We start from the raw sequence: 16,722 nt of genomic DNA, 5'->3' as shown, positions 1-16,722 counted from the left end.
TAATGGAACATTTGCATTAGCCCTGCATTGCTCCAAAACAGCAAACTCCCTAAACTTGTCAAGCCTAGCAGATGAACTCCTAACATACTTTGCACAATTCCATATTGCTGCAATCCCATTCTCCAACTCCTTCAAACCATCTTTAACTATTAAGTTAATAATATGGCAAGCACATCTTAAATACAAATAGGCCCCATCAAACATCAAAGTTTTGTAGCCCTTCAACCTTCTCTTCATGTATTGCACTGCGACATCATTAGCAGAAGCATTGTCAACAGTGATGGTGAACACTTTTGAGATCTCCCACTGCCTCAAACATTGCTCCATAACTCTACCAATGTCCTCACCTTTGTGACTGACAATTGGACAAAAGTTTATGATTCTTTTGTGCAATTTCCAGTCAACATCCATAAAATAAGCTGTAAGAACCATGTAGTTAATGTTTTGTATCGATGTCCATGTGTCTGTGGTGATCGAAATCCTAGTGTCTGCAGCCTTCAAAAAACTCAACAAAACAGCCTTCTCATGATTAAACTTCTCTAACACACCCTTGGCAACTTGCTTTCTAGTCATTATTGGCCACTCCGGTTGTAATTCCTTAACAAACGCCTTAAAACCCTCCTTCTCCACATGCCTAAAGGGTAGTTCATCCTTAATTATCATCTCAATACACTTATCATCACACCGCTGTCTGTTATACTTATGAGGTTTTCCTCCAGACACATTATCTAGGTTCAGTTTGGACTGTTTTGGATCAGTTTCACCAGGTTTGGTACGCATAGGGTGTAACTCACATTTCCTCACATGAGCCCACATTGAACTTGTCCCATTTCTCTTAACTGAACACAACACTTCCTGACCACAAATGTTGCAGGTGCACCACTCCGGATCTATTTCATTCGAGTTTGGGATCTTACATCTAGTAAAGAACGGCCAAAGAGGACTTTTGTTGGCTGGTTCTTTTCTTTTCTTCCCAAAGGAAGGTTGTGAGCTGGTTTCAGGACCATATTCAAGTGGAGGTGTAGGTTCAGATCCAAGGGCAGAGGCAGGGTGTGGAGGTTCAGGGGGAGGTTCTAATGGGGATATGTTTCTATGTAAGGATGCAGTTTCCTCTATATTTGCAGTAGATTGAATAGATGGAGATGAGCTACTGGTCTGACTGCTATGAATTTGAGACATTGATGTATCTGCTATGAAAATTGAAAAACAAAAACCAATAAATATCCTAACTTAATATAAATTGAGCCAAAACAGGAATTAACAGCAAAATAACAAGCTGCACTAACATATTGTTAAGTATTTTCTCTGTTCTTATTATTGACTATTGAATCAAAACAGCAATTAACAACAAAATAACAAGCTGCACTAACCTATTGTTCATAACTTAATATAAATTGAGCCAAAACAGCAATTAACAGCAAAATAACAAGCTGCCCTAACCTATTGTATACAGGTTCTACCATGACCTATAATATTGTCACCAACTTTGCATAAATGTTGATCAGCTGATCAACATGTAGAATCAAGCAATACATGGACCACACAATGAAAGAGTACCAAATTACCAATACATTCACAGCCTTTAGGGTCCATATGGATGAAGTGAATTGGAAAACAGGATTGACAATATTAAATTACAGTTTGTTTAAAAGAAAACATTGCATAGTATTGTAACTAACCAGATACTCTAAAAAAACTTGATCATCGGATACAATACTTTTAAAATGGTTCTGATCAATCATAAGAAAAGATTCATTTGAAATCATTTGCTTTTTTTCTTTTTAATTCATATCCATACATAGAAACAGTATAATCAAGTAATTACTTCATCCTCATAATGTCGACTAAAAACCCTAGAATTGGATCAATCCCTCCAAATGCAGCCTTCAAGATTCTAATCATTCGAGTCGACAACCATGTCTATAACTCCATAATCTCATACTAAGTACATTACTGTAACATCAAACAATGGATCACAGGTGTAATACCCTGACCAATTTGAGTAACTAATAATGAGACCACGTCATATCACATTATTGTGATATTCCAACAATATAAATGCGAGTCCTGAATATAGTCAAGCTGAATTAAGGTTGATATATTTTGCTTGTTTACTTGTTGTTCTTGATGATTAATAAATAAATATATAGAGTAAATAAAAAAATAACAATAATAATAATGATAGTAATAAAAGAAATAAGAAGAAAGGAGAAGAAGTGTGTGGAAGGATCGGGAAAAAAAAGAAAAAAGAGAAGAGCACAGATCTTTGGGCCGTATCTCTTCACCACCGACCTTCTGGGTTTTTCTCGTGAAGAGAAGAAGAAGAGGACTTTGGGGGCGCAACGATGGCTCCACGACCACATCAACAGCAAACAAAAGGTGATCGTCTCTTTTGGGCAAAACATATCTAGATGACTAGATGATCTTGTTAAGGGTCTGGAGGGAATGGTCAGGTATGCTCACAATAGATGATTTTGATGATTTTCCTAAATCTCTGTTACTGATTACAACTGAGGCTCAGGTATTGAATTAATGAATGGTGTGAGTAAAATTTTGTTCTCTATGGAAACTATGGCAACGGTACACATTGTATAATCTCTCTAGTAGCATACAAATTTGATTTTTAAGTCAGTTCAACTCTCTAATTCCACCCTAAATTCAGGATAATCTGGGTGAGGGGTGTTACAACAGGTCATACCAAACATGATATCAAATCTCAGCAACTAATCCATCCTATACCTTTTTCTTCTCAAAGCAACTAAAACTCATCTAACAGACTAACACACCAACACAACACTTCCTCTGCAGTTCACTTCATACATCTCAAAACAACAATCAACAACAATCGAGCTACCTAATCACATATATCATCATAGTCTCATAGAGAAGAAGAGATTAAGAGAGAGTGAAGACTCGGACCTACTGCAGCTTGCCTCCCTAATGCGCTCCCTGTCATCCTAACCCTCTGCCGACCCATCTTCGAGACTTCGATAACCCAGAAAGTCAAGAACCCAGAAAGTCAGAAACGCAGAAAGTCAGAAAGGCAGAAAGATAAGTTAGAGAGAAAGAGAAGCACCTGAGATTTTGAGACTTGAGAGGCTGAGTCGCGCCCTTGATCAAGAGTTCAGAGACTGAGAGAGAGTCGAGAATTTGAGAATTGAGAATTTCAGATTGAGAGAGAGAGAGAGAGTCGAATTAGGTTGCGAAATGGGAGAATTCTGGAGAAATGCCGAATTGGGGATGAACCATTCATTATGTTAAAAAGTCGGTACGGTACGGTAATACTGTATTTGTACAAAACTCAGTACCGCTATCGTACCATACGTTGATGGCGGTACGGTAGTACCGTGCCGAAAAGTCGGTAACCGACAATGTCGGTAACCGACAATGTCGGTAACCGATTCTGGCGGTTCGGGACGGTACGTCGGTTGGCTCGGTATTTTGCGTGCCAATGCCAGCCCTAGCAAATATGCAGGTATAACTGTTGACGGCATGTCTCTCTTTCATCATCAATAACTCATTAACAGCAAAAGGGGGAGACTTTTTAGTGCAATGTCAATGTCCAAGTAGTAGTCATAACACAAACAAACACCAAGCGGATAGTGGTCGCCTCTATATGATTAACTAGGCCAGCAAAATAGCAGCTCAAATCACATGCAGTTTTAAGAGCGTCTCCAACAGCTTCCCCAAATTCTTGAAATTCTCCAATTTGAAGATGATTGTGGGTGTTTTGCTCCAACAGATTCCTTAGAACTTTCTCCAAAATGGTGAATGTGATAAAAGAGAAACCCAAATTCCCCAAATCTGCAGCATTCTCCAAATTTTATAGAAGGATTTGGGGAATCATCTTGAAATCTCTAAAATAGAGAATCTGTTGGAGTTGTAGAAGAAAAATTGCTTGGAGCATTGACTTTTGTTTCCCTATAATAGAGAAATTATGGAGATGCTCTAAGGGTTTGTTCCACTTGGTAGTTTAGTAGATCGTTTAGAGTGTTTTATAACAATTATGTTGGGGGCTAATCACTAGTCTATGACTACATGTAAAGGCATATATTTTTTTTGGTCGATGATGCAAAAACAGCAAAACAATCTGAAAAACAAGATATCTCTCAACACCCTTCTCCAGCTGATTCAAATGGAGCACAGGGGACACATAAAAAGGTAGACAAGAAAACCATATAGAAGAAGTCCTAGAACTATGAGCCACAATAGCTAAACAATCAGCCACCAAATTTGCATTTCAGTAAGCATGTATATATGAACATCACATAAGAGAATGACGATGCCAAGTGCATTATGTCTTCAACTCAAGGAGTAAAATATCGATGATCATGGAAATTTCGATAGTTCGAAAAAAGAAAATCTCGATGGATATATCGAGATAATATCGAATATCGATGGAAATTTTACCAAATTTTATCTAAAAGTTGTATATTCAACTAAAAATAGACTAAATATAAAAGAACTAATTTCAGTTTACCTCCATCAACTTTAGGTCGATCATCATGTTAGTCCTTCTTCTTTCAATTTCATCAAAAACACCCCTCAACTCCTAATTTTCATCAGCCACGCATGTCCAAACCTCCAATCTTCATCCAATTCCTCTGTCAAGTGATGACTTGATATCAAAAAAAAAAGAAAAAAATGAAAAATAGACAAATTACATTCAATCCCACCAAAATCATTAAGGTTAGGGGGTTGTGATGAGAACGAAGATGTGTATCGATATAGGGGGAAAATGGTCCGAAAGGTAACTTTCAGAATTTGACTTTCTTTTTTATATCAAGTCATCACTTGGCAGAGGAATTTGATGGAGATTGGAGGTTTGGACATGCACGGCTGATGAAAATTGGAAGTTGAGAGGTGTTTTTGATGAAATTAAAAGAAGAAGGACTAACATGATGATCGACCTAAAGTTGATGGGGTAAACTGAAATTAGTCCAATATAAAATATCAGAAAGATATAAAAATTAATATAGATAATTATAAACAACAGAAATTTCAAAAAAAATATCAAAGATATTTTAAATATTTTACTCCTTGTTTCAACTAAAACAGTTTGATAGCCGGCATAGCCTGGATGTTACATGTAACGGCAGTTAGATAGCCTAGATGTCATGTCAAAGATCGATGCACAAGAAGCTGCTGATGCAGTGCTGCTGCTTCTTCTTCTTCTTATCTGTTTGAGCAGCTAAGCATTAAAGTTGAGTAGTCCTTTTCTAAGTACCTTATCAAGCTTAAAAGTGAGGATTAAAAAAGCATATTTTGACATGAATTTTTGGTGTATATGGCTAGTGTAACTGTGCCAAAATATATTTCTTTCTTTTTTCCTTATTATTCAAATGACATTAGCCAATACGAAGACATCCCAAGAATTCAATAGAGATTTTGAGTTTTAAAGCTAGCTTTGGATAGCAGAGCTAAAAATAATCTTCATAAATTTGTTTGGGTTCACAGGTGAATATCTTAGAGGTATTGTTAAACTATTTCTGGGATAAGCTTATCATTTCGAAGTCTTTCATAGTTTTACAAGGTGTGAGTTATATGTGCTTCTTTGGAGTCGCTTGTTGTGCTTTATGTGCAATGTGTATGGTAGGTTGTAACCAGTGGTTAGACACATATTGAAGTGTTAATATGTATAATCAATTTGTATAGTCAATGAATAAGTTCAAATCTTGCATGTTTCCTCTTTGATTGACTCGTTGGCAAAGCATAAAATCTACTACGAAATATATAAACTAAGGTTAGCATCGATCATTGTGACATTTAGATCCTCCTTAATTAAACAAATACATGGTGGAGTGGAGTTTAATAATGTTATGAGAATGTACTGAGTTTTGACTCAATGGCTACTACCCCGTCAATCTCGTTTACGAGTACCTACAAACTTATTGACAAGTTCCTCGCATTTCCCATCCATCTTCATATTTTATGATGTACCTTTCATCAAAATCCTTTTTTTACTTCATCTCCCTTTCTCTTATCTCTTCTCTCTCAAGTAACTCACTTCATCCATTGAAAATGAACTTGCTTTTGAAATCAATGATATTTTCTATACATCTTTTCCTAACCCAAAACTATTGGAGAAGTGGTTTAGATTATATGATGTTTGTAGTGCCACGTTTGCAAGTCAATAACTAAACCAAGAGGTTTCAGCTAGTATCTGTGTAGTACATACATTAGAATTTGTAACACACAGGTATTCTCTCACATAATGAAGTTGAAAAAGAAAAAAAATATGCACGAAACTTGAGAGCTGTTGCATTAATTAATTTAACGATATTGATCTGAGATGTTTATATAATAAATTGACACGAAGAACCGAAATCAACAATAAAATCCTATTTGCAATTTAGAGTTATAGACTTTGAAAACTTACGTTGTGTTTGGATAAAATAATTTCAATTTCTATAAAAATTTCAAATCACTGGAATTACAATTCATTTAATTTAAATTCTATTAATTAGAAATTCTGTTGTTTGGATTACATGATGTAGAGTTTTAAAATGACAAAAATTTGTATTTAGACTAACGTGAGTTAAATAAATTGACAAATGACGTCTATTTTGTGAGGCATTTAAGTCGAGAATTTAAACCCCTAAATTTCACGATTATTTGTCGTGGAAATTGCTAATTCTTCCATGGAACAAGAATCCAAACTATGAAAAAAGTGAGAAATTGAGAATTCTTTATTTTTGATTAAATTCTCAGGAATTAACCCGTATCCAAACACACCTGAAATGCCAATAATCTCTTATTTGCCGAACAAGTAACCTAATAGTTTTACTCGTATCAAAAAAAAAAAAAAGTTTTCTCTATAAATCTAGAATGATGATGAAGGTGATCGATGGACCCTACACCGTTCCCAAGAGGCAAATGTTCAATCGAAAAAATAATAATAATAATAATAATAATAAAAACCTAACCCGAATGTACGGACGAGATCCCTTGTTGTCTTATTAGGATTTCCAGCTGGCTCAAACGGCTCACTCCCCCGCTACCTGAGCCGAGCCAAATTCTCACATCAAAATCGGTGGAACGCCACTTGGCAAACATGCCTTACCTGGGGGCCGCATGGTCAAGTGGGTCCTGCCGCGGAAGACTTTTTGGACCAAAAATCGGGTACGAAAGTAGGTGGTGGACTGAAGATCACAGCTAAGATTTGCTGGGTCATGCAACATGTGATCCTAAAGCCAACTTGATCAGGTCAAAAAACAAATGTCAACATTTTCAACGGTCATGATTCGCTTACCTGACAAACAGTGATGACGGGGCCACACCCACGATAGTGCGTCATCTAGGGCAAGGAGGAGAAAAGTAAAAGTTTGGACATTGGCGGTAAATGGTGGTCAAAGGGTGAGCTAGCTAGGGTTTCACGGGAAGTTTGAGAGGGATTGCATATGGTTAATTAGGGTTTGGGAATTATTTCTTGCTTTACAAGGATGGCGATGAGCTAGTGATCCCAGTCCATGAGTTGTAAATGCAGAGTGGGATTCATATGAGTCAATAATGGTGATGGTAATACATGATCGCCATGAATGGATCTTATAAATTGTACCAAAATACTTTTTTTCAAGATAAAAATGATCGAGCTGATGTTTTCTTTCACACACACTGGTTCGAATTCTTTTTTCTTTTCTTTTTTTCCAACATGTTCTTGTATATTTGGACACTTATGTGTTAACCTATGAACGACTTAATTTATATATATATGGTATACTTTTGTAAGTTAGGATTGTTGAGCAGAATAAATTTATATGAAAGTAAGGTCGAAATCTTAATTTATGCTTGAATTAATCTTCGATCAAATCTCTTCTTTTTTCTATACATTAGGTTTTTAAGAAGTGCGAGATCTTTATATATCTTTGATTTTAGTTTTAGATTTTCATTCGTTTTTCACGAAAATGATGATGGGACTTTTTCTTGTTGAGTTGGAATCGAAGATCGAAAAGAAAGTAGTACGCAGAAAACATAGCTGTCAAATATTCACACGTAAAATGAAACCAAGCAAATGGAAAATTACTCATGACTGTGATGGAAAGTGGCGAAGTCATCCAAGATACGTGAGTGCATGTAGTTATCACATTTCTAATTAACTTCCTATATCAGATATGGGAGCAAGAAAGTTTGTTGTCTAGATGCTAGGGATCAATTCCTATTTCCTTATGTAAGGCTATAAAACGAAACGTACGGGTTGATTTCCGACGTGTTCTTCACTTCTTATCAAATAGCTAAAACACTAAAATCGGTAACTATAGTTTCTTTTTGTTCATAAACACCTTTGATTTTTTGCTCAATGTTCGTTAAAAGTCGACTGCTAATGTATTGATGATTCGATCATGGATTTACAATGCCCAACATTTGTAAATAAGACTGAGATTCGACACATCCATCTAAACTAGCTAGTTTGAACGTAAGTATTTTTCAATTAGCCTATTTTTATTTTTGGTAATGACAGACAATTAGCCTACTTAATAACTTCTATATTCAATAAAAATTGTATGCTGTTATAGGGTATAGTAAGCAGTACGAATGATAATGATTTGTCATTTGTAAATAGAGCATACTACAGTGACTACACTAAGCAGTCACTAACACTAGCACATCCCCCTCACACGTTTGCATACCACTCCACATACCGTCACACCTTTTTTTTTTTTGGTTACAAAAGGGAAAGCCGAAGCTTTAGCCTCTGAGCTGGGGCCTAACTCTCCTCATGGATGCTTTTATCCAAAGTAGGGTTCGAACTTTCGACCTATTACAATATTGAAGCAGCATTCGCTCTGTTTAGAAGCCCATTATATTGTCATCTGCGTTACCTCACATTAGGTTTTTTTTTTTTTTTTTTTTTTTTTCTTCTCTTGGAGTAAACCCAAAAGTTAAAATTACTACTCGTCCAAGATTGAGTGGGACTCAGCCAAAACAGGATAGCTCATAACTATATGTAGGATTTTTTTTTTTTGCCAATAAAATTTGGGTGGCAGGGACTTGAGTCCCACTCGTCGATAACCTGCATCCGCCCCTGGGCATGTAATCATATACATATGTAATGATATTTTCATTATATCACTGACGTGGCAATGGAATTGTCCATAGAGTAGTTTTTTTTGTAGTTGTTGTTTGTTAGGATACTTGTCAAATATACATACCTCTGTTATTATCTTGAAATATAATCTATATTTATTGTAGATGGAGGTTTACGTTCCATTTTTCTTACATTCAACAATATCATTAATCAAAACTTCATTGGGTTAAGGGTTTCCATAGGATTTGTGCATTGGGATTCAGTTGACATTAGTTACTCGGGCATCAACGCTCAGATTTATTACTCCTCACTACTTCACGGCTACCGGTGGCGACGACGACGACAATGTTAGCAAACATGAGTTGTGGGTGTGATAGATTTGTCAATATTGTTGTATTTCTATTTTCGGTTATCGGGTCATCGGTCTATAGTTTAGCGAGTTTTTGATCTTCTTTCTTATTTTAGTTTGATCGAGTTAAAAACTCATGCTATTTGTTATTAGTTACTTTTTTATATTATATTTTGTAAATTTTGTAATTAGGCTTGTCTGATGATTATTGAATTATACATTTATCAGAACTTCAAAATAGCACGAGTCCTTTATTCAAGAGAGAAATGAAAAAAAAAAATATTAAAGTTAAGACTTAAGTGAGTTCCGAAGCTGCTAAGCCAAGCCATTACCCCGGTGCTTATATAATCATGCATAGAAGGATGGGTTTCTTTTGGAAATCGAATCCAACGGCTACAAAAAGATAATAGCAATTAGCAGACAACGTGACTTATCTGCTCCAACTCTCTCTCTCTCTCTCTCTCTCTCTCTCTCTCTCACTTAACCGGGAATTCTAGAGAGAGAACACAACCGTAAACAGGGGTTGTTTAAGTGAAAACATTGAGCTCAAGAGCGGGACCAACCCGCCATTAATGCCCTCCTCTCTATCTCTCTCTCCCCACCTTCTTTCTCTTCCTTTCTTCAACCTATCCATCTTTTACGTATCAAACTCAAATCAATAGCTTTTAAGTCAACTTGCTTGCTTGCTCTGTTTCTCTTTGAGCTTATTGTTAGCAGCCATTATTAGATCAACTCCAAAAGCACAAAACCCACCTCACTCTCCTCTGTCTCTCTGATTCGACCAGAAAAAAGAGGTCGGTTGTCCATTTCTTTATGTTCTCTCTTTCATGGGTTTCTGCTTGTTCCTCGTTTGCAAAGTTCTTTTTCTTTCTTTATTGGAACGGATTCATTTGAAAAGGCTTATCTTTTGTGGATGATACCCAACAAAGTTTGAGCTTTTATTGGTCTAGATCTGTTTTTGATTTGAAATTTTTCAGTGTTCAAGTTGTGAGTAGTTTTCAAGCTTTGTGTGCTGAGGCAATCTATGATCTGCAGGCAGAGATTGTAGAAACAAGGTTGTTGTCGTGTTCTGTTCATGGGGGTCTGCTGGAGCGCCCAGATCAAAGCTGAGAGCCCGTTAAACACAGGTACATAAACTTCAGAGGTTCTGATCATCTTGGTTTTATATCTCTGGCTTTGGCCATTAGTATGAATTTGATTCTTGAATCTTTATGGCTTTTCTCTTTTGTTGTGGGAGTGAGAATTTTGGGAATTTTGGTTTTTATCCAATTATGGATATTTCAGTTAAAATTTATTTATTCTTTTAATACTATTACTGGCTTGGTGTGGTCTTTTGAGGATACTAGCATCATTTTCATTCCAACCCTGTTTTGGGAATTATTGCCCCCGAACTTCAGTATCTTTTTTTGTTTCATAATTGCATCTTGCTCCTTTGCTCTGGTGATTTTGCTGTTTTTTAAAGACAGAAAAATAAAGAGAGAAATGTGAGCATTCCTTTCACTTCTCAATATTATGTTCTATCAAATCTGGTACAAGGGAATTAATTGAGCACGCATGAGGATTCTTATAGCGGTGACTGTAAAATTTATTTACATTCTGTATATACTTGTGCAGGTTCAAAGTTTGTTAGTAATGATGGCAGTACAAGCAGCAAGGTCTCATCATTTTCAGCACCTCCAACTCCTCGGACGGAGGGTGAGATCTTGCAGTCAACCAATTTGAGGAGCTTCAGTTTTGCTGACCTCAAATTGGCCACCAGGAATTTCCGTCCTGATAGTGTGTTAGGAGAAGGCGGCTTTGGTTCTGTTTTTAAAGGGTGGATTGATGAAAATTCATTTACAGCTGCAAAGCCTGGGACTGGCATAGTTTTGGCTGTGAAGAGGCTTAACCAAGAAAGTTTCCAGGGTCACAGGGAGTGGTTGGTAAGTTTTTCTTTCCTAATTGTATTTCTAATAGTTAGTATATGATTGCTTGATCTTTGTTTTCATGGGGGACCTCTTAAATAGTTGGTTGAGGTAGACTTACACCCACATCAAGCTAGACATTGGTGCTTTAAGTTTCAACGAGTCTTCTAGGATGGTACTTCATTTTGCTGTTTGCTTCTGGCAAATCTAAGTTTAGCCATATACATGTAAATTATAACTGCTCTTTAGTTCAGGATTGACATATTGTGTGTTTTCATTTGTGTTTGATAGGCAGAAGTGAATTATTTGGGACAGTTCCATCATCCTAATCTTGTGAAACTAATTGGCTATTGCTTGGAAGATGAGCAGCGCCTTTTGGTATATGAATTCATGCCCCGAGGCAGCCTGGAAAATCATTTGTTCAGGAGTAAGTTCTTTGAGAGATATCTCTGGATACCTTTGAAGCAGAATGCCTTTAATATGTAAATGTTTATTAACTTTGAAGCAGTAAGTTCTTTAATATGTATTGTTTATTAACAATTTTAAATTGTTGTACCAGGAGGTTCATATTTTCAACCTCTTTCTTGGATCCTCCGGATGAAGGTTGCCCTCGGTGCTGCAAAGGGGCTGGCCTTTTTGCATAGTGCTGAAACAAGGGTGATATATCGAGACTTCAAGACGTCTAATATCCTGCTTGATTCGGTATGGATCTGCTGATGTTCTTATTTCAAATGATGCAAAGGAGTGAGGGGATTGTTTGACTTCATTGTTAGCTATTCTGAAAATTCCTTTTGTGATATAATCCAGAACTACAATGCAAAGCTGTCAGATTTTGGCTTGGCCAAGGATGGGCCAACGGGTGACAAAAGCCACGTCTCAACTAGGGTGATGGGGACATATGGATATGCTGCACCAGAATATCTAGCCACAGGTATAATTTTAATGTACTTATTGCTCATGCTTGTTTGGAATCTCTGGTTATCTTTTTTACATTTTCTCTTTCCAGTTGCTTTTGACCTTTCAACTTTAAGTCTTACCCTTTGCACGGGCTCTATATTCTTGATTACCGTAAATCAGAATTGATGCCTCTATCTCTTAATGGCTCCACTTTTCACTATCTGAAGGTCATCTTACTGCCAAGAGTGATATCTATAGTTTTGGAGTTGTCTTGTTGGAAATGTTATCTGGTCGGAGAGCAGTTGACAAGAATCGGCCATCTGGGGAGCACAATCTGGTTGAATGGGCTAAACCCTTCCTGGCAAACAAGCGCAAGATCTTTCGTGTCATAGACAACCGTCTAGAAGGCCAGTATTCAATGGATGGAGCTTATAAGGCAGCTACCCTTGCATTACGATGCCTATCGACAGAATCCAAGCTCAGGCCAACAATGGATGAAGTTGTAAAAGCACTGGAGCAACTGCAGGATTCCAATGTCACCACCAGCAATCAGAGCCATGCACACAGGATGCGCAGGCGAAGTGCAGACGATGTTAGCAAAGCTAGGCGGGCATCTATAGATGAAGCTAACAAAGCAAGGAATACTGTTGCTTATCCCCGGCCGTCTGCTTCACCCCTATATGCTTAAGCTGTTTTGTTGAACAAAATAGCAAAAGCTGCATTATACCAACGTTTCTCCAGTGACTGTATAGTTTGTTCTGGCTAATGTATTCAACCCTCTGACAGATTACTAGCGGAGCTTGTAAAATGAGCAGAGCCTCTAAAATGAGCAATGCCCAGAATGTTGTGTTTTCTAGACCACCAAATTGTAACAGTACCTTGGAAAAGTAGGGATGGAAAGTGCTTTTGTATGACAGATTGGCCATCCATTTTTCTCTGCATGACGACGTATTTTATTTCATTTTTTTAAAGTGGGTTGTTTGGCTTCCTCAATTGGCTATAGTTTTGCTGTACTACGCTTTTGAATGAACTTTTTGAAATCATCTGGTGGAGCTCTACTTCGTTTTTCCTCCGGTTCTCTTGGTTAAGCCCTTCCATTCCTCGTTCTCAACGGGTTTCCAGGCAAACCTTGGAATATGAAAAATTAGTGTCCATGCCTTGTGAAACCTTTTGTCTTTCTGCAGCCTGATCCAGAAATTGACCCAGAAGGTATAGTTGATGTTGGTGCATTGGCATCATGCACTAAAGCGCCAGTGCGCCACTAAGAACTAATCAATCACCCAAATTTCCAGAGCATATATAGAGCCCTGTCTCGTGTAGACGGTGTAGTATGCATGCATAGCATGAATATCAATTCTGCTCGTCTTGTAAACCCATCATATACTGTACCAGATTTTGACAAAACTGATATACTTTGTTACATATTTACATGGGAGAGAATGAAGTCAATGAACTGTGTATTTAACAAAAGGGATGCATGCCTCCAAAGTGCAGCTTCCCAGTCCATTATTATTTACAATCATCAAGCAAAACAAAAACAAGAGAATAAGCCGGTGTACCTCCCATAACTCTTGAAGAACAGGAAGTAATCTATACCGTCTTCAGTACAAAGGTAGATATGCGTCCATGTTCCATTTCCTGGAAGGAGCCAAGCACACGGATGTTCTCTACCACAAGCTGGCTGATACCCTTATCACCAGTTTTTATCAACCAAGCCAGTCACTGCTAATCTAATTTCTTAAATAGATCTCATTCTAAAGTTTACCATTGCTTTAGTATAGAAACCCTCTTCAGGTATCTGCTTTCTTGTTTGCTAGATTCAGTCTCAGTCTCCTCTACACTTTCTCTCTGCAACGATCAGGCAGGTAGTTTTATCACCAAGTTCGTATCAACCCAGGGGTCCAGTTTCTCCAATCTAACTTCCCGATAGATTTGTTTCTAAAGTTTACCATATCTTTTATATCAAAAACCTTTTTCAGATTCTTGTTTCCTTGTTTGGTAGTAGATTCAATCTCAGCCACCTCCAAAGTTTCTTCCTTTGCCTCGTCAGTTTCGATAACAGGTTGAGGAGCAACTTCATCTTGAGGTGTCTGCTCATCGATGATAGTTCCCAAAATCCCAACCACGTCACTCATTTTCGGGCGAGACTTTGGTTGTTTTGATAGACACTTGTTAGCTAACGATGCCAGCTTCTGAGCTGACTTGATGCAATACTGTCCTTCAAGTCGTGGGTCTACAATAAGATGGAATTTCTTTGAATCTGAAGCATATGGTCTGACCCATTCCAAAAGTTTCTGCTCACTCCGGGGCAGATTTCTCTCCATCGCTCTTCTTCCTGTGATGAGCTCGTAGAGCACCACTCCAAAGCTCCAGACATCACTTTTAGCGGTTAGTTTACCTGTCTGTACATATTCTGGAGCCGCATACCCTACCGTCCCCACAACCTATGAAACAACTTCATTGTAAGTAATATATTCCAGGTAATAGCAGTTAAAAGGGTTCAGGGCAACAAGGAAAGCAGTTAGATGCCAAATATAATAGGTCGCATGTCAAAATATATTGGCATTATCAATTAACTCATCTTAGAGATTTTCAAACTCCACAAGAGGCCTAAAATGTTTAGATAAGCTGTACATTTTGCTATCAGTATCTCAAACAAGAAATCCTAATTAAAAGATATAAAACTTACTGCAGTTGAAACATGAGTCATTCCCTCGAGAGGTCCTTGCCTTGCTAGTCCAAAGTCTGAAAGCTTTGCATTGAAGTCCTCATCTAGCAGAACATTCGACGGTTTAAAATCCCGGAATATTAGCTGCAGCAATATAAGGCAGATCCAAATCATTTTCAGTATCGAGCAATTGAGTAAATAACCTAAACAAAAATATATCCCAGAGCATATGAGATAAGTTGTGGGAGGTATCTACTTCCAGATATCAATCGCCATTTGAAAAGACACACACAAAGTACTACACAGTAACGAAAGCATGAGCACAAGTATTATCCAAAGTTTCAAACATACCAAAATCAATGGTCATTTTGATTCAAACAGCACAATGTACCTGGAAATCCATTTCCTCATGCAGGTACGCCAATCCGCGAGCTGCATCCTGAGCAATTTTTAGTCTCGTCATCCACGGGAGCGGTGACGGGCATCGAACCAACAGATGATCCTCCAGGCTTCTATTATGCATAAGTTCATAAACCAAAAGCCGCTGGATCCCCCTCTCATCATCTTCCGCACAGTATCCAACTAACTTCACTAGATTCGGATGCTTAACAACTCCCAAAAAGTTCACCTCATTGATCCACTCCTTATGCCCCTGAATACTAGAATGTAAAAACACTGTAATCCCATTAGCCAACCTCATCCGACTTTTCACACCAAAATAATCTATAGCATCCAAATCAACTAAATCCCAACACGGAAACGTCCGAAATCAAATAATATAATATAGTTGACCAAAACGGAGTTAACAAAAATGAAGAACGCATGCCTGGAAGCCGTTACGATTCAACTGTTTGATAGCAACGTCCATTTTAGCTCCGTCGTCGTTAACGATCCCACGGTAAACGCACCCAAACCCTCCCTCGCCGATCAGCAAGGCCCGGCTGAACCCGCGGCTGGCCGATTTGAGCTCGGAGAAGGCGAAGACCCTCAGATCATTGGCCCGACGCTGACTCAGCAGGTCGAAGAAGGCCGCCGAGTCGGAAATGTCGCGGGAGTCGGAGTTGTCGAACTCGGAGCGGCGGTTGTTGTAGTTGGTGTTGTCGTAGCTGCTGGAGGCGACGCTGAGGGAGCGCGCCCAGGAGACCTTGGAGGGGGCGCGGGAAACGACTCCGGGGGCGTCGTCGTCGTCGCCGCGCCTCTCGCCGTTGGTGAAATGGAAGCACTTCATTTGCCGGAATGGTTTTGCGGAGAGGGAGAGAGAGTCAAGAATGAGGAACTGTGGGGGCATTAAGAGTTGAAGATTTGATTTAAATGTGACGAATTAGGAAAAATTAGGCGGCGATATTGTTGAGACTTGAGAGGAAACAATAACACGAACAAATGATAGAATAATACCTGCGTGCCTGCGTGTTCCGTATAATGTTTTAAGGTGTTAAAAATTATCAGTTATTTTATCAACACAGGGTAAATAGTTTCCAATTAAAAGTATGGGTTCAATTTAAGTCTCAATCTATTTTTTATGGTAAGAGGATGAAGCTTCTTAGATTTCTTGGCACAAATAGGTTATTAACTAGTTTTGCCTTTTGAAATGAAAAAACATGAGCTCAATCTCATTTATGTGAAAATCGTTATAGAAATTTTACATAAATTTTTTCTTCTAATTAATAAAAGGCATCTCTTATAACAGTTAACTCATTAAAACGAGATACGTTGATTCGTGGGTGCTGAAATCTAAAATTCAAAATATTAAAACTCTTGTTGATTTCTTAGATAGTGTCTCTTTCTATCATTCCTTTATAGAGATAAGTTTTCTTGTTAATGCTCTTGCTTCAATTGTTCATTCTTTACTCTCTGATGTTTTGTTGAGGTTACCTACCTC

The 16,722-nt window shown here is 37.9% G+C and overlaps 2 protein-coding genes across 2 annotated transcripts; one reads left to right on the top strand and one right to left on the bottom strand.

Annotated features, from left to right (window-relative positions):
* Positions 1–9,916: 9,916 nt before the first annotated feature.
* On the top strand, positions 9,917–13,143 carry LOC101298980 (protein kinase APK1A, chloroplastic-like). Its single transcript, XM_004294465.1, has 7 exons — positions 9,917–10,168; positions 10,410–10,501; positions 10,989–11,296; positions 11,570–11,705; positions 11,838–11,980; positions 12,086–12,209; positions 12,403–13,143. Exons 2-7 carry the CDS (start codon positions 10,450–10,452, stop codon positions 12,861–12,863), a joined length of 1,224 nt encoding a protein of 407 aa, XP_004294513.1. The 5' UTR covers positions 9,917–10,168; positions 10,410–10,449; the 3' UTR covers positions 12,864–13,143.
* Positions 13,144–13,539: 396 nt separating this feature from the next.
* On the bottom strand, positions 13,540–16,071 carry LOC101298690 (probable receptor-like protein kinase At5g47070-like). The gene is made up of 4 exons (XM_004294464.1): positions 15,670–16,071; positions 15,235–15,495; positions 14,865–14,987; positions 13,540–14,619 (listed from the first exon to the last, which is right to left on the bottom strand). Exons 1-4 carry the CDS (start codon positions 16,069–16,071, stop codon positions 14,050–14,052), a joined length of 1,356 nt encoding a protein of 451 aa, XP_004294512.1. The 3' UTR covers positions 13,540–14,049.
* Positions 16,072–16,722: the final 651 nt, after the last annotated feature.

This window comes from Fragaria vesca, linkage group LG3 (assembly GCF_000184155.1).
Source record: "Fragaria vesca subsp. vesca linkage group LG3, FraVesHawaii_1.0, whole genome shotgun sequence".
In the NCBI taxonomy this organism is placed as follows: domain Eukaryota; kingdom Viridiplantae; phylum Streptophyta; class Magnoliopsida; order Rosales; family Rosaceae; genus Fragaria; species Fragaria vesca.
This window is presented reverse-complemented; position numbering and strand designations above follow the sequence as displayed.

Bases quoted from the DNA above. Each gene is read 5' to 3' on its own strand.
- LOC101298690 (XM_004294464.1), bottom strand. From the start codon at position 16,071: ATGAAGTGCTTCCATTTCACCAACGGCGAGAGGCGCGGCGACGACGAC. The intron at 15,496-15,669 runs GCATGCGTTCTT...TCTAGTATTCAG, and splicing joins TGAATCGTAACGGCTTCCAG to GGGCATAAGGAGTGGATCAA. The intron at 14,620-14,864 runs GTAAGTTTTATA...GTTGTTTCATAG, and splicing joins TGACTCATGTTTCAACTGCA to GTTGTGGGGACGGTAGGGTA.
- LOC101298980 (XM_004294465.1), top strand. From the start codon at position 10,450: ATGGGGGTCTGCTGGAGCGCCCAGATCAAAGCTGAGAGCCCGTTAAAC. The intron at 10,502-10,988 runs GTACATAAACTT...ATACTTGTGCAG, and splicing joins TGAGAGCCCGTTAAACACAG to GTTCAAAGTTTGTTAGTAAT. The intron at 11,981-12,085 runs GTATGGATCTGC...GATATAATCCAG, and splicing joins CTAATATCCTGCTTGATTCG to AACTACAATGCAAAGCTGTC.